The sequence below is a fragment of the Corylus avellana genome, chromosome ca10 (genome assembly GCF_901000735.1).
Source record: "Corylus avellana chromosome ca10, CavTom2PMs-1.0".
NCBI lineage: Eukaryota > Viridiplantae > Streptophyta > Magnoliopsida > Fagales > Betulaceae > Corylus > Corylus avellana.
This window is the reverse complement of record NC_081550.1, coordinates 9643876-9671612: the sequence shown is the minus strand read 5'-3', so window position 1 is coordinate 9671612 and position 27737 is coordinate 9643876. Positions and strand designations below refer to the sequence as shown.

Below are 27737 nucleotides of genomic sequence, written 5' to 3'. Positions count from 1 at the left end.
TAAGGATCAACAGAATCCCAAAACACATTTATTTAATTATTAACTATAATTCAGAGTGGGATATATCAGAGTTCCTATGTTCACAGAAAAAAAAAAAAACTGTACAAGTTCTGTTCCTTTGCAAACAACTCTCTTGCAGCTCACCTACAATCACCATCCCATTTATAACATCTCCAAATGAAATTCTTTTTTACCAGTTCCTTTATTTTGTGTTTAAACCAATACCCTTTTATTCTTCTCTCCATATACAAATGCTACATCCAATTGAACTGTTATCTGAAACTCTTCTTGTGTTCTTGGCATCTTAAAACACCATTTTATTTGAGCTTGAGTGTGTGACTCAGTTCTTCCCTCTTCTCTGTATCCTTCCTCTTTAAGAAACTTGTGACTGAGACTTCGGTTGTTCATAGCGACTCTTAGCACCTTGGATAACCTTTTCCAGTTCAACATACATCTTCACAGAAGAATCTGCAAAGTTATTCAAATGACCAAGAAATGCCACCAAGCTTGATCGAAAACGATCAAAACCAGAAATCCAGTCCTCCGAAGCTTCATCTACCAACAAATTTTCTGAATCACGTTTATTATCAGCCTCCCAGGATGGTACATAAGGATGGTTCTTGTCCTTCCCCTGGTTCCTTTCTTGACGTGGTACAAAGCGGGCAGTTTCAGCAGCCAACTCCTTTATAGAATCTGGAACCTGCTTAGGCAAGGCTTCAAGTTTATCCAACCAGACACCTACGGTCACATATATTGGAGGGCCCTTGGATCTATAATCTCCAGGTTCTGGCCTCCTCCTTTTTCTTTTGGAAGATTTTTGTTCAGGGACACATTTGAACAACCATCCATCTATAGACTTCAGATAGGACTTCTGAGCACCAATCCACTTTGCAAAACTTGATGACAGAGAATTGAGTTCGTTCACAAGATCGATAGTGACATGCCGATGTAATTCTGATTGTATAGAGATTTTGGTGTTGCCATTGTTGTATGCTACTGAGATGATGTGAAACTGGAGCTTGTGGCACTCAAACATCACATTCCACATCCTCCTTAACCTGAAATCAGTGTAGAGAATGAAGCCGATGAAGCCCAAAAGTGAAGCACTAAGAAAATAATCCAAATCAGGGAGACATGTATATAATTGAGTGAGAAATATGTAAGCACCAACATTTGAAGACATTTAACTGTTTACCCAAAAACTGAGAACTCGTTAATGATTATACTGTTTTGTGATCTGTTAGAAGGCTAAACAACAAACACATTTGTGACAGATATGAGCCGAGCATATGCCAAGATACACCCACCTTAACTTTTGTCAATAATACATACCTAAAAAAAGTTTCATTGGTTAACTATTTTGACAAATCCACAGCTGGACTGCATACCCCACTATAATCTTTATGCTTGCCAAATATCACAATGATTATAGATTAAAAGCTATTTCATCTACATATAAAATGTTCAAAAGTTTAGTTTTTCAGATTTTAAAAATATTAAAAAATACATGAGTTTCTGGGTTTGATAGTAAATGATATTTGATTGACATGAAATTCGGTGTGCATCTTGGTATATAGAGCCCATTTATCCAACGATGGGATTGTCAAAATATTAGTTTGATTGTAAGTTATTTTGTGGTGTAATATTAATGAAAAGTTAGATTACATGTAATTTAAACTTGATCCTATGACATAAATATATTCTCTAATGCCCTTAAAACTATACAATGAAATGCCAATTTTAATCCTCAGAAATAGGTAGAGATAGGATTCCATGAAGTTATAGGTTTTTAAGTGAGCCAAACCATACAAACCTATAGAATCAATCACACAGATAATTTAGGCATCAATCATAGGGGGAAAAAATTGGAAACACCAGTTTATTGGTATTATGTTGGTATTTGTAAGTGGGCATAACCTACATGTTGTCCCACTGAATTTCGTAAGAAAAAGGTCAACATCCAAGATGTATCCACTACAGAGTTACCAAAAGGCACTATCAGACTTGCGAATCCAGTTCCAGGAGATGTCAATCCAAAACATGGTAGACTTTCATTCCAACATACTAACTTTTAAGGGATCTAGATATTTCCCTCCTTTACCTCCATTATTTTTTTATATTTTTAAAGACAACAATTTTAGGTAATACTAATTTCTAATACATATGTCATAAAACTTTTTAGTGGAACCAAGCTAAAAATTATAAATAAACTTAGCTGGAAGACTTGCTATATCACTTTTTAACTTCTAGCGAAACAATGTATAGGTTATAAATAAGTCTATACCTATTATTGCATGTTCTGTGATAAGTAGTATACCAAATTTTTATGGGGTGATATTGGGATGTGTTTAATTTTCATTTAGTGAATTGGGCAGGATTTGTACTCTGATAAAATTAGGCAGGTTGGGAGATAGAAATCCTGATTCAATTCAATTGAGCCCTTTTGGAAAAGTAGTTGCGGCGGTACGCTACAGATAAAGAGGCACTATTGAGATTGGTGATAGAGACTAAATATGATAGTATTAGGGGAGGTTGGTGCTCTAAGGAGGTAATAGAGACTTTTGGAGTGAGAGTTCAGAAACATGTAAGAAGGGAGTGGGAAACATTTTCAAAATTTGTTAGATTTGAGGTGGGTGATGGGTCAAAGGTTAGTTTTTGGCATGATGTGTGGTGTGGGAATAGTCCGTTGAGGGTGTCTTCTCCGGATTTGTTTAGTATTGCACAGAGAAAGGATGTGTGGGTGGTGGATAACTTGCTGTTTAGAGAAAGGGAAAATTCATTGGAATGTAATTTTTACTAAACCAGTTCAGGATCGGAAGATGGAGGTGATAGTATCTTACTTTAAGAGTTTGTATTCTTTCAAACTAAAACAAGGATATGAGGATAGAATTGGATGGAGTCCTTCCAAAAGGTGTAAGTTTGAACAGAAGTCCTTAATTAGTCTGAATGGATCTTCTTTCCTTGGAAGAGTATATCGGGAGTCAACACTCCCTTGCAGGTGGCATTTTTTGTGTGGACACTAGATAACTTGAGAAAGAGGAATGTTGTGGTGGTTGAGCAGCGTTGCTGTGCAAGAAGAGTGGGGAGTCTATTGATCACTTATTAATTCATTGTAAAGTAGCAAGGGAGTTACGGAGTTCCATTCTTAATCTGTTTGGTGTAGAGTGGGTTATGCTTAGACAGGTGATCGATTTGTTGGTTAGTTGGGAATGATAGGTGGGGTGTGTTATAGTTATGGAAGTATGGAGGCTGGCTCCAATATGTTTAATGTGGTGCTTTTGGCAAGAATGAAATGCCCGGGGCTTTAAAGATGTAGAGACTCTGGTGATAGAGTTGCTAAAGATTATGTTCAACACTTTCTATACTTGGATATTTGCACATCATAGTTTGCTTGTCTCTAGTTTTGCAGAGTTTTTGAACTTTTGTTCTTCTTTTTCTTCAAATTAGAGGTTCTCTTACATACTCCTTGTATACTAGAGATTGCGCCCATTTACTCATTTAATGATATTAAAATTACTTACAAAAAAAAAAAAAAAATCCCAAACCCCATACTATGTACCAAAACAATCAGCATTCCTAGTGTGGCTCACTTAGTTATTGTTTTGATGAGGATACAATATGGATAAATGTCATTTATTAAGTATTGGATAAATTTGAAGAAGTATCGTATTTGATGAGGACACAACATGGACAAGGGTGTGGCTCACTTGTAAAAGTCCCGAGTCTTCGTCATGAGTTTTCTGTGTCTTGCGAGGCTTGTTAGCTTAGTAAGCACCGTCGTGTTTCTTTTCCGTCAAGAGTTGTTAGTCGGATTTAGCGTCCTTTTGAGTTGGCTCATTCTGATGTATGGGGTTCTATGAATATCACGTCCAATAAATTTCATTATTTTGTGACCGTTGTGGATGATTTTTCCCGTATGACTTGGTTATTTTTAATGAAAAATCGTTCAGAGTTATTTTATGTTTTCCAAATTTTTCGTGATATGATTTTTTTGATAAGTAATAAGCTGTTTTATTAAAAGCGTAAAGCGTCCCAAAGTACACTGGGAGTATACAACGGGATCATCTAACTAGAAGTGGAAAAGCGAACAAGAAAATCATCATAACTAATCAACACCGGATAGATATGCGCAACGGTCCAGAGATACAAAGTATGCAAGCAAGAGGTTATGATGTCTTCCAAAGTCCCCTCTAAATCCTCAAAACACCTATTATTCATTTCCCTCCATAAACACCAAAAAAAACAAGTGGGCACTATCTTCCAAAACGCGGCACTTCCCCTCCTCCCCGAAGACCACCAACAGACAAGTAACTCTGAGACCCGACTCGGCATCACCCAAGACAACCCAAACCGACCGAAAAAGGCACACCACAGAGCATAAGCAACCTCGCAATGAAGGAGAAGATGATCCACCGTCTCCTCACTCCTCTTGCACATACAACATCTGTTGGTCACAATCACCTGTCTCTTCTTGAGGTTATCTAATGTCAGAATTTTGCCCAGAGCCGTTGACCACACAAAGAAACTCGCCCTCAGAGGAGTTTTTGTTCGCCACACACTCTTCCAAGGGAATCCCCTCCCTTCAGTACGAGCCAAGGAAGTGTAGAATAGCTTGACCTTGAAACGGCCTCTTTTGGAAGAATTCCACCACAACCTATTATCACACCCTCGATTCACTCGAACAGAATGTAACACCTGAAAAAAAGAGGCCAAAACATCCACCTCCCAATCATGAGCCTCTCTAGCAAAACTAACATTCCACTGATTAGAACCACCCAGCACCTCCAAATGATCCGCAACCGAGGCGTCCTTGGCACAAGCAATGCTGAATAAGCCTGAAAAGGCTATCTTGAGAGCCATGTCACCACACCACAAGTCATGCTAGAATCGAACCCTAGTCCCAACCCCCACCTCAATCCGAGTAAAGCCTTTGAAAGTGCCCCACCCTTTCCAAATGTTCTTCCATAACCCCACCCCAAAAAATCCCCCCGGCTCCAATGAGCACCACCCACCCCATACACTTCCAAACTTCGCATCCACCACAGCCCTCCACCAAGCATCTCTCTCAACTCCATAACGCTACAACCATTTCCCTAACAAGGCATGATTGAACACCATTAAGTTTCTAATACCCAAACCGCCCTCCTTCATCGAAGTGCAAACCTTCGACCACTTCACTAGGTGGTACTTGAACTCTTCGCCTAGACCTCCCCATAGAAAATCCTGCTGCAACTTCTCAATCCGCTTAGCAACACTAACCGGAATGAGGAAAAGAGACAGATAGTAAGTAGGCAAATTGGCTAGAGTGCTCTTGATCAGCGTGATTCTTCCACCCTTCGACAAATACAACCTTTTCCAACCGGCCAACCGACGTTCTATCTTCTCGATTCCACCCTTCGTAATATGATTAAGAATCAATTTACTCAGAAAATTCGTATTTTGCGTTCTGATAATGCTAAAGAATACACATCTAGTTCTTTTGCCTCTTATTTGTCTGCTAAAGGCATTATCCATCAAAACCTCATGTCCTCTCACTCCACAACAAAATGGTGGGGCTAAACATAAGAATCGTCATTTATTGGATGTTGCATGTTGTCTCTTATTTCATATGCATGTCCCCAAACATTTTTGGAGTGACGCCATTCTCACCGCTTGTAATCTCATTAATCGGATGCCTTCCTCGGTCTTAGATGGTGCTTCTCCTCATTTGGTCTTATACTCTTCTTCACCCCCCATTTGCCTTACCACTAAAGGTTTTTGGGTGTGTTTGCAATGTTCATAATTTGGGTCCTGGTTATGATAAACTTGATCCTCGTTCTACTAAATGTGTCTTCCTTGGTTATTCCACAACTCAAAAGGGATATCGTTGTTATAGTCCTGTTCTTCGCCGCTACTTTACTAGCGCCGATGTCATATTGTTGAGTCTCTTTCCTATTTTCCTGTTGATGCGCCTTTCGAAGCATCTACCCTTGAGCCCAATGCCACATTTGTTCTGCTGCCTGTTCCATATCTCTCTAAGTTTGTCGTGTTGCCTCCAAGCTCACCTACTCCTCTCCAGGTTTATACACGTCAGCCACGCCCATCAGCTCTTGCACCTCCGCCATCATCCTTCCCAATCTTCGGATCCGCTATCACCTGCATTTGATTCCTTGCCCATTTCCCTACGGAAAGGTATACGTTCTTGCACTACTAAACATCCTATCAATCAATTTGTATCCACTAGTTCTTTATCTCCTTCCCATTCTTGCTTTATTTCCCATCTTTCTGTTGTTTCCAGTCCAAAGACAGTGCATGATCCCTTATCTGACTCTGGATGGAGGCGAGCTATGGAATTGGAAATGAAGGCCTTGCATCATAATGGTACGTGGGAGCTTGTTCCATTACTACCTGCTAAGAAGACTGTTAGTTGCAAATGGGTCTACACGGGTAAGTTTAATCCTGATGGTTCAGTTGAACGGTTGAAAACTCGTTTGGTAACCCATATACAGACATATGGTATTGATTATGATGAGACGTTTTCTCCAGTTACCAAAATCTCTTCCGTTCGTATTCTTATTTCTTTCGCTACTAATCTTGATTGGCCCTTATTTCAATTGGAAGTCAAAAATGCATTTTTACATGGGGATTTACATGAGGAAGTTTATATGGAGCAACCACCTGGGTTTGTTGCTCAAGTGGAGTATTAGGGTTGTGTCTGTAAGTTAAAAAAGGCATTGTATGGTCTCAAGCAATCTCCACGGGCATGGTTTGGGAAGTTCTCAGCAACAGTTATGGAGTTTGGTCTTCAACGATATTAGATAGATCATTCAGCATTTCACTTGCATACAAGTGCAGGCTACAGTCTTCTTGTGGTATATGTGGATGACATCGTGATTACAGGTGATGATTCGGGAGGCATTGCTCGATTGAAACTATTTTTACAACAGAAGTTTCATACAAAAGATTTGGGAAAACTAGGATATTTTTTGGGGATTGAAGTTGCTAGATCCCAAACATGTATCAATTTATCCCAAAGAAAATATGTACTTGATTTGTTAGAAGAGACAAGTCTTCTGGGTGCTCATCCTGTTGACATTCCAATGGATCCTAATAATAAATTAGTAAAATATGAAGGGGAATTATTTGAAGATCCCGATAGGTATCGTCGTTTAGTTGAAAAGTTGAATTACCTTACTATTACTAGGCCAGACATCTCATATGCAATTAGTGTTGTTAGTCAATTTTTGGAGGCTCCTAAGGTTTCACATTGGGAAGTTGTTACCTGTATTATTCGATATTTGAAAGAGCTCCTGGCCTTGGGATATTGAATAGACCGAATGGACACCTCTGGGTAGAAGGGTTTACTGATGCAGATTGGGTAAGTTCTCCCTCAGAGAGGCGATCTACTACAGGATATTGTACATTCTTGGGTGCTAATTTGGTAACTTGGAAAAGTAAGAAACAGATGGTGGTGGCACGGTCCAGTGCCGAGGCAGAATACAGGGCAATATCTAATATTGCTGGTGAATTGACGTGGTTACAACATTTTCTCTAGGAGATTGGATTTGCCGCTCCTACTCCTATCCCGTTATTTTGTGATAATCGAGATGTTATACATATTGCGTCTAACTCTATTTTTCATGAATGGACCAAGCATATTGAGGTCGATTGTCACTTTGTTCGAGATAAGATACTTAGTGGAGATATATCTACACCATTTGTGAAGTCTAGAGATCAGCTAGCTGATATGTTTACAAACTCCTTGTGTCGGAAGAAGTTAGAGTTTATTTGTTCCAAGCTGGGTTTATATGATATATATGCTCCAGCTTGAAGGGGAGTGTTGGAAGAGCATATTAGGGTTAATATGTTATATGGGTATTTTGGTCTTTGTATTCAATGTTTTTTTTTTTGATAAGTAATGATGATATAAAAGAGCGCAAAGGGGCGCAACCCATATACACGGGAAGTATAAACAGAGAGCGCCTAGGAGGGAGAGAAATGAAAAAGAAAATCAGAGAAACTAATCACTAAAGGAGCTAGCCAAGCGGCCGTCCAAGAGTAAAGAGTAAAGAAAAAGAAATGAGTCAATTCCTCTATGATCCTAGTGGAATTTTCAAAACATCTAGCATTTCTTTCATTCCAGATACACCACATAAGACACAGAGGAATCATCTTCCAAACAACCGCGCTTCGAGAACGACCTCCCGACCACCAGCTAGCAAACAAAGCCCTCACCCGGCAAGGCATGACCCAATGCAACCCAAACCGCTGAAAAATCATGTGCCAAAGAGCCCTTGCAAGCTCACAGTGGAGAAGAAGATGATCGGCTGACTCTCCGGTCTTCTTGCACATACAACACCACTCTACTACCACTATGTTCCTCTTACGCAGCGTATCATGAGTCAAAATTTTGCCTAGGGCCGCAGTCCAACTGAAAAAAGCCACCCGCTGAGGCACCTTAGTACGCCAGATGCTCTTCCAAGGAAACTCCTCTTGATTAGAAATGGACAAGGCCTTATAAAACGACTTAACCTCGAACTTGCCCGTCTTTGTATTCAATGTTACAATATATATATATGAGGCTACATGAAAAATATAGAGCCTCTTCTTCTATTTTCTTTTCATGCAAACCCTAAACCCTATAACATGCTACATGTCCAAGGAATTACACTTACAAGGATCTAATTTCTTAAAACTTATTTAATTTCTTAAATCATATTTAGGCATTTATATTGCTTGATACAAGGATCATCTTCTATGAAGTCAAACCAATGAGTATCAAAGAAGAAAAAATGGAGATACAATTTTCAGTAACATATACTCCCAACTTACCCAATATTCTATTTAAAAAGTCAATACCTTTTTCATACTTTTCGTTAAATTATGGAGGTAGTTTTGAAAACTAGCAAATTTTTATTTTTAAGTGATATGCATTTAGAAGTTGGATTTTCTACTCTAGATGAACAATATGGGACCAAAGAGGTAGATATTTAGGATTAGTTTACTTATAAATCAATGCATCTCATGAGTGACTCGATCTACAATTCGCCCCACGCTAGATGATAGTTTAGAAATGGTACTGAAACAAAATCTTCCAAAATTGTCCATATATAGGCCAAAAAAGGTGAGAACTATTGTTCACTGGAGCGCCGGAGCACGGAGGTTGTTCCCATCATTGAAGTAGAGTGTGGGACTGAGCTTTCCAAATGATAAAGACAATGGTTTCAATTTATGGACAATGTGGAAAATTACATAGATAAATACTTTCATTTTAGAAAACTTTCATGTATTTTGGGATAGTCTAAAAAGGAAAACACGCCATTTATTTTGAGACAAACAAAGTTATCAATTATATATCATTTCAACTAGATAACACTTGATTGAACTTAAATCAGTGCATCAAGTTATTATTGTTGCATTACGATTATATTTCCCATTATTTGACTAAATTCTTAGAGATACAGGTAGAGAGTTGAGCAAATAATTCCACTAATCAGTCATTGCCAACTAAGGTCAAAGGTCCAAGCAAGCTCATATTGATTTTCATATATTGTCATGAAATATAGTTGAATTATGAAAGAGTAGTTACACTAGCCTAGAAGAAGCAAAAAGAGCAAAAGGAGTAAAAAGGAGACCCAACAGGACGTGAACAGAAGTTACAAGGAAAAGATAATATCAAAGAGGTAACTGAGGACGTAGCCCTAAATAAGGCCAAATGGAATAAAAGGATCTATATAGAAGATCCATTTAGTTCAGATTAAGGTTTAGTTGAGTTGAGTCAAGTCACAAAATATAGCCGAAGTAATGGACATAAAAAATTTCAAATTTATTTTAGCTGCATATATGCCAGATACCTAGGGACTATTGGTATTCATAACAATATTCAATTCTCTCATTAAATGTTTGTGTAAATCAAGTAATAATGACAGAACAAGCACGTACCCTTCAATCAACTCCTCAAGTTGTGGCTGGAGCTCTTTGTCCCTTAATTCTTCAATCCTCTTTGAAATAGAGTCAATTCTGTGAATTGCAACTTTGATTCTTGAATGTAGATCCTTGACAACTGCACGAGTTTTATCAATTTTAGAGGAGCTTTCCCCGTTTGATTCCAGTTGTCTTAAAAATTTACACTTCACGTCATACTCCCTTCTGACCATTTCACTAGCCTGAAATCAAGAGAATTTTCTATAAGTTGACCAAAAAAAAAACAAAAATGATTATCAGGGAATACGCAAGGATCCTACAACATTTCGAAAGACATATGGCACCTATCACTTCACATTCATAAAACACAGATTTAACAACATATGTTAGACAACGATTTATGTATGACTTTCAGATCAGAAAAGCTGATGCATCATGTAGAACAAGTTCTACACCTTATGCATTTCTCTAGTCCTCTAGATTTACAAGGCCCTAGCAATATTCTGGATATCTTTTTCCCTTGTGCAGACTAGGGTATTCCAAGGGTACCTGTTCATCAGTAGGTGTATAGTGGACAACATATATTGAATTAGGAACAGTACACAGGAGGAAAAAAGTAATAAGAAAAAGGCAAGAATTTATCTTAAAATAACTGTTTTGGCATTGCAGTTCAATTATATATTAACTGATATTGAACTTTTGCCACTGACGCTGCATTTGCTGAACATTTGAATCTCCAAGTTGAAGGACAAAAGGTTACTTTCAACACAAAATCTGCTATGTACTTTAAAAATTATTTCCCTCTAAATGTTCACCAAATCAAAGAGGGTCAGGTAGTGTAGTAGATCAGAAAAAGATCCAAGCCGCCATTGAGGAGCTGGCCCATGGGTGGGGGGGATTGACTTCAAACAAGGACAGGGAATCATCCCCAACGATGCAGATCTGCTACAAGTTCTCTCTCCTAAAATGTGGGGACAAAGTTAACACAACAAAATGGTTTTGAGGCTTCAGATTAAAATTTAGCTCAAACTTGTTGGGAACTCATCATCTGAGTAGTTCTAAAAGTCACAGCAAACTGAGATCACACTTTCAGGTCAATATTCAATTTTGATTGCCCTTTATTTCTTTGACATGCTGTCCAGGGATTTTATGCTGGGCCCAAGGGACCATTGGCAGAGAAAGATCTACCAGTTAGAGGAAATGGACCTTTTTCCGGTTATCTGGTTGGGTTTTGTGTGAGTTTTTTCCCCCTCCTTTTTTTTCATTGTGAAATTATGAAGAATCAGAAGGAAGAAAAAGTGTGCATTTATAGTGTAAAATATGATGATGATGATGTGTCTTCATATAATTGTTTTATTAAACCACATGCTTGTCCCGTTTAAAATCTTCTGTTAGCTTAGATGCAAAAGTTAAAGATTACACTTTGATCCAATGCACAAGGAGGTTAGTGCAACTTTTGGTCAATGAATACCAACTCAATTCATTATTTAAAAAGAACAAATTGCTATACATAACAATTTGAAATATCCCATCCAACCTTAATCTACTTATCAAATATGTGAGTTAGATGAACTCTCGTCACAGATTCCATTCATCCAAACATTCTAGGGAAAGGAAAATTGTATTTTAGTTAAAAATTGTTGGGCAAATTAAAAGGTATGGTAGAGAAACTGGACCAGTAATTAAATTATGAGAATTTGGTTTTGTCTAAATGCAGTAGTAGTTCCAGTAATATGGACATAAATGCACATAGGATAATTGAAATTGTTAAGTTCTAACCTCATAAATGCATATAAATACATGAGGGCATCCTTGTGTTCTACCAGGAACAATGCTTGCACAACCATAATTATGTTATTGGGTTGTATTCATATTTATTTATATATTAGTCTTTACTATGTTGGAGGGTGCTTATATGATTGTATCTTCCCTAAACTAATATAAACAATACATTAGTCGAGTGAGACCCTAATTCTGTGCCTCGTCCTTTTTCGACTGCCAATCTCTCTCTCTCTCTCTCTCTCAATCAACTTCAGAACAGAGCAGGCTATATCCTCATAAAAATAGAGCCACCAACTGGAAAGTCTTGATCCGTATGGACGCTGATAATACTTGGACAAATGGGTCTCAAATAGCATTTTTAACACAACCTTAAGCAAGCTTGGTATGTGTGATATCTTTGCCACAACTTAAGGGAGAGTGTGGTTGGGTTGTATTAGTATTTATATGTAATTAGTCTCTATTATGTTAGAGGATACTTATATAATTGTATCTTTCCTAAACTAATATAAATGAGACATTAGTGGAGTGGAAACCCTCATTCTGGGTCTCCTCCTTTTTTGACTGACACTTTCTCTCTCTTCTTTCTTCTTCTTTTATTATTGCATATAAATCAATTAATTAAACTACAATAAGCGCACCAAGATAGAAATCTATAAGTTCCGAGAAACTGTAAGAGCTTGATGATTGTGTGCAAAGATTGGAAGATGAAAGGAGGAAGATCGAAGCATTCAAATGCAAGCTTCCTCTCTGTATGCTTCTCTTAACCGATGGTGGGTTCTCTCTCTTTCTCTCCCTCTCTATTCTTTTTGATTTTATGGGGTTTATTTAGTATTATTGAATTTTATGTGGTAGGTATGTAGCTATTGGCAGGTTGAAGGAGGAGGCAATGCAGTGAACGGAAATCAATAGTGCTGACAAGAAGAACTAGATGAGCTCTGCTCAGCTCTGGAGCAACGGTACCACCTGCGATTACAAGAAAAAAGACAGCCTCGGAAGCAACATTGGTGATTTTTGAAAATCTGAAAAAGGCTAAAATTTTCCTGGGGTTTCTGGGGATTAGAATTTCTAATATTTTTTTTTGATTTGTATATAGCGAGTTGAAGAAGAGGATTGGTCTCTGCTGGAGAGCCCAGCTAAGCCATGGAGTAAGCAAAACAGGGGAGGGGCATTTGAGGAATCGAAGGAAGAGAATAAGGTTTCACAAGTCATTGGTCTTTCGCTTATGACTCCTTCACTGCTTGAACTGGATCCAGGCAATTCGGTTTCCAAAAAAAGAAGCTATTATGGTTGTAGAGGTGGTTCTTCTGTTCGCAGATAATACACTTATTATGTGACGTAGATGATGATCAAATTCTTAATTTGGATCACATTTTCCTGTGTTTTGAGACCATTTCAGAATTGAAGGTCAACCTCCAAAAATCTGAGTTAGTCGCTGTAGGGGAGGTTCTGCATATTGAGGAGCTGGCCAGTATTCCCTGTTGTAACATCTCTCCCCTTCATCTGAGATACTTGGGTCTCCCTCTATGTGCTCCGTTCAAATCAAAAGCCATTTGGAATGGGGTAGTCAAGAAAATGGAGTTGGAAGAAGTCTTATGCTCATCAAGAGTATGCTATCCAGTATTCCTACATACTTCTTATCCCCCTTCCCTTTACCAGCAGGAATAGCTAGGAGATTGGAGTGCCTTCAGAGAGATCGTCTTTGGGAAGGTCTAGGCAAGGAACCCAAAACGCACCTGGTAAATTAGAAGACTGTTTGTATCCTAGTTCCTAGGGAGGGATTGGGTATAAAAAATTTCATTGGGAAGAAGAGGGTGCTACCACCAAATCTAATCACCATTGCCAACCTCATATCTCTATCTTTCTCTCTCCATCTCATCCAAAATAAATTTTCATTTTAAGAGAATATTTTACTCCATGATAGATTGTATCACCCTGTTCCTCTTCCACTCCTCCTCTCCAACACCCCACCCCCAAAAAACAAAATTAAGAAAAAAAATGCAGGCCAACACCATTTTTTGATTGAAGTGCCAAAGAGGATGAGACTATCTAAAAGTTTGTAAAGACTTTAATCTGCATTGTCTTTGGTGATGGGAAAGGGGACCCACAGGACCCTATACTCATCACCACACCACACTAGAATTTAGAATTACATTCAATGGGACTGGGAAGGTCACTGCCACTAGGGAGGAGTAAACAAGCCTCAGGCTGCAATAGCATGCTTTCAAGAGCTAGTAAAGTGCCACAGCCTACACTTTTTTTTTCCTTTTGATAAGTTATCAAAATTCATTAAAAAGTGCAAAGGCACAACCCAAGTACACAGGAAGTATATAAGAGATATACCTAACCAGAAAAAGAAAAAAGAAAGTGGCGAAGCCTACTTCGCCACAACAAAATGTAAGACAATTTTTTTTTTCTCTATTCTTTTTCTTTTCTTCTTGAATTAGTCATAAAAGAAGAGAGAAAGTGAGGGCCCAATGTTGGTAACGGATTGGGTGAAACAAGTAGGTAAGGAGGAGCAGTGGTGAAGAGAGAGAGCAAGGCTCAGACATTTCGTCAAACATTTTGGGGGCAAAGTGACGATAATGTCTAAAAAAGGCATTGCTAAGACTTTTCTTCTTTTTATTTTCCTTTTTTTCAACTAGTGTTTTCCCTCATAATTTTTCTTCCGTAAATTTTTTTGCCAAAACGACATCATTTTGATGTCACATGCAGCTCATGTGACATTTAATGGCACTTAATTAACGAAGTTGGACATAAGGACTTCATTAACAACAATTGGAAACTTTTTAGGGATGAATTTTCTGAGTTAGACTTATATGGACCAAATGTCAAAAAAACCTAAACTTTGAGAGACCAAAATGTATTTTATCCAAAATAATATGGGTAAAGCATTAAACGATTGATTCAAAACAAACTATTAGCTAACCATTCACAAAAAAAAATGATAATATCAATAGTTGTAATAATAATGATGAAGAAAATAACTATTATATCACTTTAACTAGTGTGAGATCAACAGTACCTTAACTTCATCATAAAGCTTCCTCTCCCAAGCATATAGCCTATCCAAGGTTGAGGCATGACTGCTGGAGATCATGCAGATATTATCAAAGAGATTGCCAGCAATGTCCTCCATATCGTCTTTTGAGTTTGCCCCCAACGGATTCCTGGAAGAAGAGGATCGAGATGATGCTGTCCTATGCCAAGTTAAGTACTTCATGGAATCTTGAGCAGGCTCTAAATATACATAACAAAAGGATTAGCTGAGTAATCAAGGTTAAAATAAATGAAGAATTATCTTAATTGAAAGGGAGAAATGATATAATAACTCATTATTTTTATAAAGAAGAAGATGCTATTCTATTCACAGCAAATTTGAACCATCAAACTAGCTATTTAGTATTACAACCATAACCTTTTATAGCAGATTGGAGAACTGTTGTCCACATGACTATATGAAAGTCAACATTAAAGGACCAATCAAGACATTCTCTTGAGGATCATATAGGAAGATTTAGTTACTCATTTACTCATTTAGATTTTGAAGTGGCAAAAGGGCAAAAATCAGGTCCTTGATGGTATTTTGACAAGCTAATTTTCAAAAATAGTTGTATAGATTATGCAAAGTTATCAAGTGGATAAAACTGTTAGCTGAGATCCATATAAATTATCCTTCCTTAAAGAAAAAAAAATAGAAATAAAAAAAGAATAGTAGTCAAATTTGTATGGCACTAATGTGCATGACACCAATCTCCCATATCCCGTATTATTAGCCATGCAGGGTGCCATCTCTTTCGAGGATTTCTTTGGGAAAGCAACAACTCCATAAAGTATCCTACTACTCATATCTCCTATTCGCTTTTCAAGCTCTTAATACCTTTGTAATAAGAGGAATCCTCTCAACTAAGTACTTCTTCTTTATTTCCCTATATAGATTTTCATTATAAAAGTTTGCGAAATAGAATATTCAATTGGAAATTAACTTCCATGCAAGAAACAAATTTTCATTTCTTTACCATCCCACACACAAATCTTCACCTTCCTTCCTACATAAACACAACAGCTGTTAATTGAAATCTATTTGGAAGTTCCAAATGAATTACAAACTTCTTGAATGAAATCTACTTTACTGTTCTTTTTTCTATTTTACATGAACTTATTGTTATGACAGAAGATGTCAAATAGTACTGACTATATAGGAATATATTCTCTTTTATTCATCACAAACCATTAGTCGGGTGTGTTGGAGCATGGGTGGCGCGTGAGGTATCTTCTTAATGCAGGGTGGTGGCAGAATGGCGGGAGGGAGAAGATTTTGAACTGGTGGTGAAGGCAGGGGCTTTGGGGGTGAGGATTTTCGAGAGGAGCAAAGGGAAGCAAAAGTCTATGTTCATCAAGAAGGATGAGTTAGAGTGGTTAGAGCGCAATCTGGAGGTTATGGTGGCAGTGGACAATTCAGAGGTATTCTGGGATCAGTCCAGAGCGGGTTACCCACGGTTCATTGCGCAACGTCGTTCCAATAGGCATGGGTATTTCCTAACATTAGAGGAGTTTGATGGGAGGCGGAGGTGCGGTTCAGTCCTCATTCCAGAAGGACGATTCAGGCAAGGTTGGAAACATTTTATTTCGGAAGTGCGTATAGCAAGATCGTCCCTTCAAGGTGCTAAGGAAGAAAAGAAGATGCATGAGGGGAAGGAAAGGAAGAGTTATGCCGAGGTTGTGGGTCTGTCAGCATCCCCGGCGAAGGAGTGTTTTGGTCCATATATAGGGCCTGTAGCGCGAGTGCCCAGATGGTTGAAGGAGTCCTCATCAGCAATGGAGAAGCAGGTTTCAGGCACAGGGGTAACAGGTTCGATGCCAAGGAAGGGGACCCAGATTCCGGCGAGGACACCAAGGGGTCAGGAGGATGAAGATAGTCAACTGCCGGAGGGGAAGAAAAGCAAGGGAAAAGAAGTCCAAGAGGCTAGGGCTCCGGCGAGTAGATTACAAGCGCGGGAGAGAGCACCTGTGTCGAGTGATGACACTGTACAAGCGCTGACGGGACGGGAGGTTGGTGAGTGTCAGAATTAGACCCATGCTGATGTAAGCCTTGAGCTCCGGAACTGCAGAGAGACGTTGAAGTGGTTGAAAGAGGAAATAGACGTGGGACTTCACAGGTTGGAAATGGCTCTTATAAGGGTGGAGGACAATGGGCTACAGCAGGTTGAAAAGGGTGGTGATCTAGCCCAATATGTCAGACATAGTGGCAAGCTGAAGGGGAAAAAATGGGCTGCTGGGCACGGTCCAAGGCCCGAGAGAGGCTTAGGATTAGCTCAATCCGGGAGTGAGGGAAGTGCACTTAAGGGGAAGGTGTGGGCTGACAGAAATGGCATACGACCCACGAGAGGATTAAAGGCTAAGAGGAAGGTTATTGTGTATAAGCGTAAAACTAGTGCGGGCTCCGGTATGGGCCAGGAGGGCCGGGGTTATGTTGGGTCAAACGAAGAGAGAACGCATGTTTCTCACCCGTCGATTACAAGCGGCTCGTTGATGGATCGGAAACTGGGTTTGATCGGAGACCATGGGGCGTCGTCATCAGGAGGAGGCACGTGCTTGGAGACGAGGTCACCGGCAGTTGCGGTTGTCCCTGTCGACGTCCCGGCAATTCGCTTGGAGGCTTCAGAAGTTATTCCCGACGGTGAGATCACGAGAGGAGCAATTGGAGCTCCTCAGAGTGGTTCGGCAAAGCTTCTGGTGGTCACAGAATCGGCAGACTCGACAAAGATAGTGAAGGAGCAGCATTCACCGGTAGCTCCTACCGCCGACCCAGAGCAGGTTGCGCCAGGAAAGAATTCTAGTGGTGAGGGGTCACGATTGAAGACCGGTGATCCTCTAGTTGCGTTGGAGACGGAGTCGATGGTTAGTGGGGAGGAAGCTACTAGTCGCCAGAGACTGTGTCGATCACCGGAGACTTTGGCGCTGTCTCCTCCAGGGATCGAGGCTAGGGATTTGGTGCCTTGGTCGCATGGTGAGGGGAATCAAGGAGGGGTTCAGGCTTGTGAAGGGCTGGGTTTATCTCAGAATCTAGGAGGCTTTGCTAGGTATACTAGGCATTACCCCCCGCTCAATGAGGCTCATCTGAGTATGGTAACTGGGTGCTCAGAAGTGGGGGAAATGTGTGAAACTGGCCAATCTATTGGAAAGGGTGGCAGGGGGGTTGAGACACGAGACGTAATTCCCGTTCCTTTTGATATTAATGGGCCTTCTCCTCTGAATAGGTATGGTCCTACGGCTGGGGGTGAGACGGGCTATTCGGATTGGGTCATTCAATGTGCTAATGAGATTTATCCGATTGTGGGGATTTCGTATATGGGTCACAAGCTGCAATTGTTAGTGCTTTTGACTTTTTTGGAAGAGGAACGAAGGAATAATGCGATGATTATTAATTCGAGTAGCGGCATTAAGGGCAAGAGGGAGGTTAGGAATTTGGAGTGCTCGATGAATTATGACACTAGGAGTGCAAGCTCTAGTCGTGGCAATAGAAAGGGGAGGGGGCATATTGTGGCCTCATGAAGCTAAGCATTCTTTCTTGGAATGTGAGAGTGTTGAAAAGAAGGACAAACGTTTGAGGGTGAGTAATTTGCTCAGAGATTGGAAGCCAGACATTGTTTATTTTCAAGAAACCAAGGTTCGGAGTATGTCTCACAATATAGTTCGAAGCTTATGAGGGAGGAGTCATGTGGATTGGTGTTGTTTGGATTCTAGCGGGGCTTCGGGTGGTATTTTGATAATGTGGGATAACAGGGTGGTGGAGAAGGTCAATGTTTGTGTGGGGACTTACACCCTGGTGGTGTCTTTTAGGAATATTGGGGATCATTCTGTTTGGGCTTTTGCTGGGTTCTATGGTCCAAACCTCAGTAGGGATAGAAGGCTCCTTTGGGAGGAATTAGCTGGTGTTATAAGCTGGTGGGACATGCCGTGGTGTATTGGAGGTGATTTTAATGTCACTCGGTTCCCTAGCAAAAGATCAGGTGAAGCCCATCTAGATTCGGCCATGATGGAATTTTCAGACTTTATTCTGAACAAGGGTTGATGGATCTTCCCCTGATTGGGGGTTCGTTTACATGGTCAATATCTAATGATCCCCCTCTGTGGTCAAGGATTGATCGGTTTCTGATTTCCCCGAAGTTGGAGGCCCGGTTTCCTGGGGTTAGGCAGATGAGGCTCTTCCGCCTGTGCTCGGATCATTTCCTAATCATTTTTGAGCTAGGGGAGGTGTCAAAGGGGAATAGGCCGTTTAAATTCGAAAATATGTGGCTTAAAGCGGAAGGTTTTGTGGCCCTAGTGAAACAATGGTGGGACTCCCATGTGTTCCAAGGTACGCCGAGCTTTGTTCTTGCTTGTAAGCTCAAGGCTTTGAAGTTGAAGTTGAATTTGAAGACATGGAATGAGGAGGTGTTCGGCAACATTGATAGAAATAAGAGGATGCTTCTTGAAGAGCTTCGGTTGTTGGATGTGAACGAAGAAACTAGGGCATTGGATGTGGAGGAGGTTATGAGGAAGGCGGAAGTGGTTCGAGAGTTAGCCAACTCTAATAGCCAACAAGTGTACCAAATTCTTTCATTCCATAGCCAACTCTAATAAAAGACATAACGCTTTGGATACTCTTATGATTGGGGATAACACCTCGTCCGATCCCTCCGAGATTAGTGAGCACGTTGTTGAGTTCTATCATAAACTTTTCTCGGAGCAAAGCTAGTGGAGGCCTGTGGTTGACGGTATCTCCTTTGATTCCATTTCGGAGGTGGAGGCTAGTTGGTTGGAGAGAGAATTCGAAGAGGACGAGGTTAGAAAGGTAGTGTTTAAAATGAATGGCAACAAGGCGTTGGGCCCCGATGGGTTTTCTATGGCTTTCTTCCAATCTTGCTGGGAGGTTGTGAGGGAGAACGTTATGAACGTGTTTAGTGCATTTCATGCAGGAGGGTTGTTTGAGAAGAGCCTCAATGCTTCTTTCATCTCACTTATTCTAAAGGTTCCCGGCGCTATCAATCTCAAAGACTTTCGGCCAATTAGCCTTGTGGGAAGTATCTACAAAATCATAGCCAAGGTTTTAGCTAATAGATTGAAGGTTGTTCTGGATAAGATTATTTCCCAGTCCCAAAGTGCTTTTATCAAGGGTAGGCAAATTCTAGATCCTATCTTGATTTCTAATGAATGCCTTGATAGTCGGTTGAGATCTGGGGAGCCAAGGGTTATTTGTAAAATGGATCTGGAAAAAGCTTATGACCATGTGAATTGGGACTTCTTGTTATACATGCTAAAGAGGTGTGGTTTTGGCGGGATTTGGTGCTCTTGGATAGAACATTGCATTTCTTCGGTGCGGTTCTCAATTCTGATCAATGGCTCTCCTAATGGCTTCTTTAGCAGTTCCAGGGGTTTGAGACAAGGGGACCCCCTGTCTCCTCTGCTATTTGTTTTTGTGATGGAAGCTTTAAGTTGGATGATTTCGGCGGCAGTTAATGAGAGGCTTATAGAAGGGTTACAGGTTGGTAATATTACACTCTCTCATCTTTTGTTTGCGGATGATACCTTGATTTTTTGCAATGCTTTGCCCACCAGCTAAGTTATTTGCGGAGTTTATTCTTGCTCTTTGAAGCTGCTTCCAGGTTGAAGGTTAACTTGGCCAAGTCGGTGTTAATTCCAGTGGGGAATGTGGAGCAAGTGGACAGGTTAGCCGGTATTCTAGGGTGTGGGGTTGCTTCTTTGCCAGTAAAGTATCTTGAGTTGCCGCTGGGGGCCTCTTGTAAGGCTAAGCATATTTGGGATGGAGTTATCGAGAAGTTAGAACGTCGGTTGGCCGGGTGGAAAAGGTTGTATTTGTCGAAGGGTGGAAGTCACGCTAATCAAGAGCACTCTCGCCAATTTGCCTACTTACTTTTTGTCTCTCTTTTTTTTTATAAGTAATAATGTTATATAACAAAAGCGCAGAGGGGAGCAACCCACATACAAGGGAAGTATAAAAAGAGAGCACCTAAAAGGGAGAGAAATGAAAAAGGAAATCAGAGAAACTAATTCCTAAATGAGCTAGCTAAGCGGCCGTCCAGGAGTAAAGAGTAAAGAAGAAAAGATGAGTCAGTTCCTCTATAGTCCTAGTGGAGTTCTCAAAGCATCTAGCATTTCTTTCATTCCAAATACACCACATAAGACACAGAGGGATCATCTTCCACACTACCGCGCTTCGAGAGCGTCCTCCCGACCACCAGCAATCGAACAAGTCCCTCACCCTGCAAGGCATGACCCAATGCAACCCAAACCGATCAAAAATAGTATGCCAAAGAACACTTGCGATCTCACAGTGGAGAAGAAGATGATCGACTGACTCTCCGGTCTTCTTGCACATACAACACCACTCCACTACCACTAGCTTCCTCTTACGCAGAGTGTCGTCAGTCAAAATTTTGCCTAAGGCCGCAGTCCACCCGAAAAAAGCCACTCGCAAAGGCACCTTAGTACGCCAAACGCTTTTTCAAGGAAACACCTCATGGTCAAAATCGGACAAGGCCTTGAAGAGCGACTTAACCTCGAACTTGCCCTTCTTAGACAAGTACTAGCGAATACGATCCAAAGTACCTATGGAAATCTTGCAAGAGTATAACCGATCAAAGAAAGGAGAAATCATATCCATCTCCCAATCCTATACGGGCCGCAAAAAAATGACATTCCACCCGACAACCCCATTCCTCCAAATAAAGTTATCCTTCACCCAACCTTCTTTATGTCTAGTGATACTGAACAAGGATGAGAAGGCATGCTTCAAAGAATTTTCCCCACACCAAATATCATGCCAGACTTTTGTTTTAATTTTCGGAAAAGGAACCAACTTTTTGTCTCTTTTCCCCATTCCGGTTAGCATTGCTAAGCGGATTGAGAAGCTGCAGCGGGATTTTCTATGGGGAGGTCTAGACAAAGAGTTCAAGTACCATCTGGTGAAGTGGTCGAAGGTATGCACTCCGATTAAGGAGGGAGGTTTGGGTATCAGAAACTTAATGGTGTTCAATCGCGCCCTGTTAGGGAAATGGTTGTGGCGCTATGGAGTTGAGGGAGATACTTGGTGGAGGGCTGTGGTGGATGCGAAGTTTGGAAGTGTGTGGGGAGGGTGGTGCTCATTGGAGCTGGGTGGATCTTTTGGGGTGGGGTTATGGAAGAACATTTGGAAAGGGTGGGACACTTTCAAAGGGTTTACACAGTTTGAGGTGGGGGTTGGGACTAGGGTTCGTTTCTGGCATGATTTGTGGTGTGGTAATACGGCTCTCAAGACAGCTTTCCCAGGCTTATTCAGCATTGCCTGTGCCAAGGACGCCTCAGTTGCGGATCATTTGGAGGTGCTGGGTGGCTTTAATCAGAAGAATGTTAGTTTTGCTGGAGAGGCTCACGATTAGGAGGTGGATGTTTTGGCCTCTTTTTTTCAGGTGTTACATTCTGCTCGAGTGAGTTGAGGGTGTGAAGATAGGTTGTGGTGGAAATCTTCCAAAAGAGGTTGTTTCAAGGTCAAGCTCTTTTACACCTCCTTGGCTTGTACTAAAGGGAGGGGTTTCCCTTGGAAGAGTGTGTGGCGAACACAAGCTCCTCCGAGGGCGAGTTTATTTGTGTGGTCGGCGGCTTTGGGCAAAATTCTGACCCTAGATAACCTCAGGAAGCGACAGGTGATTGTAACAAACAGATGTTGTATGTGCAAAAGGAGTGAGGAGACATTGGATCATCTTCTCCTTCTCCTTGAATATACATTATTTATCAAAAAAAAAAAAAAAAGAATAATCAAAATAAATACTAGAGCGGAATTACAGTTATTTAGATGAATTAATTGTAGTTAATAGTAACTTAGGACAAGTCACGAGATGACAAGTGTCCTAGGCCTATTGGAACTAGCTTTATTTTCCCTCTAGGTCCCTCCTCAAGCAAATTATTACCCTTATGAGCTTGACCTAATTACACAAGTATAATTCCCCTAGTGGCCGTGTATGTGTAGTATGGTGGCTAGGGTTTTCAAGTCCTATTTTGACTTGGGAACCTAATACTACCACTAGGAGACATGAGCCTATTTAAAGGGAGCTTGTGAAGGCATTAAAGCCCACACTCTTGGTCTCTTAATCAGAATTGAGGAGAAGGTTTAGAGGTCTCAAAAGCCTAACCCTACACGTTTTTTTGTGAGGGGCAAGAGAATCAATCCACCCTTTGTTCCTAGAGGTAGCCGACTTGCTTGGTGAGGTTCTTCCCTTGCTTCTTTTTTTTTTTTTTTTTTCTTCTTTTTTTGCGTGATCATTTGCAATGTTTTCGTGATGCTATTCCTGGGATTTTCCCACTATGTTTTATACATAATCCCAACAGAAGAAGCATGGATTAATTAGTTCTTGTAGTAAGACAACGATCAATGCATATTTCTCCAATTGAATGGAACCCAACATAACTTTTCATAATCCCAAGTTATGTCAAACTAATAATGAACAAGTCGAAGCAGCATGAGTTGCATGAGCTTCTACATGCTGCAGACTATATAACGTAATCAGGACAGGCATCTTTTATGTAGCAATATAATTATAAATGAACCTATGGAGCATAAAAGGCTTCTAGAAAGTTGCTCAAACGTTGCTGCAACCAAGAACTCATCCCTATGCTAGACATCCTGGAACATTGGTGCCAAGCATGATCTGTGGTGTCTCTGTGACATAAAACAAGTAATCTGAAAGCAAGAAAAAGACAAGCAGACCAACCTTCTTGAACTTGGCTTGGGTCCTCCCCACAAGAGAAACAGGCCTTCAAGAAAGTAGATGTCACTGACCCACTTCCTACAACAGAGCATTCTCTTGTTAAAAATTTTACCAACACACATCAAGATAAGAAATATGATATAACTTCCTATGTTATTTTGGGTGCATGTCCTGAACCTTGATATTGTACATAAATTTCTTATGAAATCGTAGTTGCCAATAATCAGGAGAGTTCAAACGAGTAAAAAAAGGTACCTGAGACAATAAGTTGTGTAGAGAGAGAGAGAGAGATCTTACTTTCTTTCCCCGGGAATATTGGACGGAAATGCAACTTATTTGCTTCAAGCATCCTTGGAACTTCTTTACCAGACTCAGAAGCTCTTATAAAGAGAAACTCAATGTCTTTAATGCTTGAAAAGAAGTCCTTAGAGGCAACCTTACTCTCAATACAATCTTCTTTTAATGGTGTTTTATTTGTGTCAGTAGGAAGAGCAACAACATTAGATGTGGCTCTTAATGGTGACAAATATGGGGACCGGTGTTGCTCCCCATTCAGGAACTCAGTCTCTGAAGCTACGTTTCGTGCAGAAGGTATACCAGGTGAAGAATTATCTGCAGCATGATCATGAACCCTATTAAGATTTTCAAAACTACGGACCAGAGTATCTGTCGCAGGCTCATCAAACTCCTCTTCTGAATCCTGAGATTCTTCACTCCCATGAAAAGAAGCCTTCTCATCTTCATCTTCAAGCTCAGGAATTCCCTCCTCTTCTCTAAACCGTCCTATATCATTTGCATTCTCCAAACCTTGGCTCATTCCCCTCTCGTCATGAAAAGAAAATTCATGATCAAAATAATCCCATGGTCGAGTTCCAGGTGGGAGTGAAGAACCTTCGAATGGGGATGTTTCAGGTCTTTCAGTGGAATGAGGTGTAGTATTCTGCAGGGTACTGGACGAGGTCACTGTTCCTATAACAGGTAACGAAGGTTTTTCTTCAATCTTCTCGTATGAAGTACCCCTGAATCTCATATGATTTGCCTGAAACTGACTAGAGTTTGGAGGAGAAGGAGATGGAGAAACGGTTTCAGTCACATCTACATGTTGGGATGCAGATGGGGAAGAAAATGAGAACTGAGAGAAGGACTTCTCAGTTAAAGCAAGAGGCTCTGGCGTTGCACTGGTAGAAGTATACAAAGAAGATTCTATAGGAGCTTCAGGTTCAACAAATTTCCTTAGAGCAGTTCCCACTTTTTTAAGTGACTGAATGTATGTAACATGAGCAGCAGCTAGTGAGCACCTGCCATCAAGTGCTTGCCTAACAAACTTCTTCCTTTCACGACATAGCTTTAGAGCCTTATCTTCCTCTATTTTAGAGCTTGATACCCCCATTGCTATATATCACTCTTACTAGGTAATCAGGACATCAGGATACAGGCTTCTCCCTGAAAAAATTTTCACCAACAAGAATAGTAAAGAAATGGCAAAAGTCATGTAGCAATAGATCGAACAGAATAAAATTAGAGAACAACCACATTTTTAACAATTCGACACCTTCCCTTTATTGCAACAACAGATGATACACCAGGGTAGGTAATACAACATCACAAATCATCCTCAATAGTTTTCAACCAATCACTAGCCCAACATCACACGCATTCTTTATTAAGAGATTGATACACCAGGGAAAATCACCACAAGACAAGTAAAAAACACAAATGAGGTTCATGCACCGAGAAACTAGATTCTGAATATATAATTGTGGAAAGCAAATGAACAGAACGACAATTCTTAACAGCAACTTTAGAAGTACGAATAAAAAAATGTTAAAAAAAGTTTCCATTTGGACACCAGAGAAAACAGGACTGCATACAAGAGATTTGCAAAATAAATCCATAATAATGAATTGGCACCATAACCACAACAAACAACGAGAAGAAGAAGAACAATTCACTCTTCAAACTAATCTAGTAAGAATGGAAGTACTACAAGAAAACGACTTGCTTTTGCTGTTCCTCATTCTTTCCAGAAACGAAACATTGGTAAATGTAAATGCCATACAAGATCATAATTGGTAACAGTTTCTAGTTCTCAATGTTAAACAAGAAAACCAATCCAAGCCCCTTAAACAAAAACTGATCCAGTTAAGTATAAGAATAAGAATGAGAGAAAATGTTAAGGCAGCCTTAATTTTATACCAAAACATAACAGAAACCAACAGAAAAGAGGGAACAAACTCAAAAGACGCTAATTTCAAAAACTCAACCAGAAAAGAAGAAAAGCCAAGGGGGGGAGGGATCTCTATGAATATTCGTAAATAGTCCTAGCTTGAGAACTTTACCAACATAAGTTACTAAACATGAAATCTCCAGAAAATTTAAAAAAACTCGGTTTCTACTTGTTTAATTCCAAATAATAATAGCAACAACAACCGCAATAAAGAGACAGAGTGTATTAAATCATTAAAAAAAAATACAACCCATTTCGGTAAATCAGAATCCCGTTAGAACAGATCAAAATTCAAGTCCAGAAGACCAAATATACCAATCAGTGCCTCTGCAGTTGAACATGCACAAAGAAGTTCCAAATGAACAGAAAGGAAACAGCAACAAAACAATCCAACCAAACAAGTCAAGAAGTAGAGCAATTCAATCGAAATCCAACACAAAACAACAGCATGAAGAAGTAGAAATCTTTTAAAAAATAAAAAATAAAAAGACAAAAACAAATTGTGGGACTTTATGAACCTGAGAATTGAATTGAGTTCAAATGAAAGTTGTACGGATAGAGCTTGGATTTCAGAGAAGACCCAGATGACAATATCAGCGAATCATCGAGACCAGCACATGAGTTTCAGTGGAGCGAGAGCGAGAGCGAGAGAGAGAGAGAGAGAGCGAATCTGATGGACCCATTGGCGTGGCTGCGTCCATGCAAAAAGGCACATAAGAGAGACACACATCATCAAATCCGTGTGTCTGTGTGTGGACTCTGGACCCCACTTTCTTCTCCGGAAAGTAGCGCGTGAGTCCCACGCGCAATCGTCGGCGGTGAAAGTGCGAACATAACATGGTACGGTAACTTACTGTGAATGGAAGGTGGGCGGCGGACTTTTTACATAAAAGTAAATAAATAGAAAGACCGGGTTAGACTTTTTTTTTAATTAATTATTTTTTTTTTTTTTTAAATCTTATTAAAATGTTTTGTTTGGTGGTAGGAAAAGTAACTGGATCGCTTAAAATGAAAAAAAGGAAAAGTAAATGGATCAAACAAACAGCACTTAAGCATTAAAGAAAGACATGAAGACGTGGAGGCCCAGCCTTTTTAACTTTCACATTAAAGCAAGCATTCTTTTGATTATTGAGATTCCAAGTAATACTTGATAGCCAAAGAATGGTTGGTAAATAGTCAATCAAAGTCCTCTTTTTCTGTTTGTTTTTTTCTATCATTTTTGTACCAAACTTGGACACGCAACTATTTATAATAATCGTGAATAGTACGAGCAATTTAAAGAAAGAGTAATGATTTATACAATATTGTTACTTCGTAATACTTTCGTGACTGTGATAATTAGTTATTAAGTTTTATTTAATAATGATTAATTCAAGAGTAAGTCGAGACCGGTCACATCAGCATTATGTGATAATTCTAAGTTAAAAACATTGTTTCTAAATGAAATAAATTTAAGAGAAACTTTACTTAACCCTTATGAACTTTTATCGCTTTTGTAATTATCTCCTTAAACTTGAAAAATCTCAATTTAATATATCAAATTTTTTAATTAAAAAAAAAAAAGATTTTCCGTTAATTTTTGTAATTTTTTTAAAAAAATAAAAAAAATAAGGATATTTTGGGTATTTTGACAAAAATTATCGAAAAAAATCCTAACGAAATTAGGGGTAATTTAAAGAAATTGAAATTCTGATACCCTTAATTTAGAATTTCTGAACTTTAAATATGATAATTTCAAAATTTGTAAAAGTTGAAAAGAATTTTATGAATTTATTGATAATGGATTTTGGTGGCCATGGTCACTTCATCACCTCCCTCTTATACGTTTTCCCTTATATATATATTCAAATTGAAAATGACTTGAATGAAAGACAAAATACAATGATGAAATTCATGGACTAATATATATATATATATATATATATATATATATCTTATTAGCATATGGGTTTAAAATAATTAAGTACAATAATCATTTCAAATTTAATTATAAGATAGTTGATTTTGTTGACGCAAATCCCTCTCCCTGTCTTTCTTTCGGTTGTATTTACTTAGTTATAATTTAAATCATCATGTCAAAT

General features: G+C 39.5%; 1 protein-coding gene across 1 annotated transcript; it reads right to left on the bottom strand.

Moving 5' to 3' along the window:
* On the bottom strand, nt 1–26438 carry LOC132164113 (protein ALTERED PHOSPHATE STARVATION RESPONSE 1). Its single transcript, XM_059574537.1, has 6 exons — nt 26175–26438; nt 23727–24872; nt 23433–23507; nt 14708–14922; nt 9922–10145; nt 1–1058 (listed from the first exon to the last, which is right to left on the bottom strand). The coding sequence occupies exons 2-6, from the start codon at nt 24817–24819 to the stop codon at nt 374–376; spliced, it is 2292 nt and encodes a 763-aa protein (XP_059430520.1). The 5' UTR covers nt 24820–24872; nt 26175–26438; the 3' UTR covers nt 1–373.
* Nucleotides 26439–27737: the final 1299 nt, after the last annotated feature.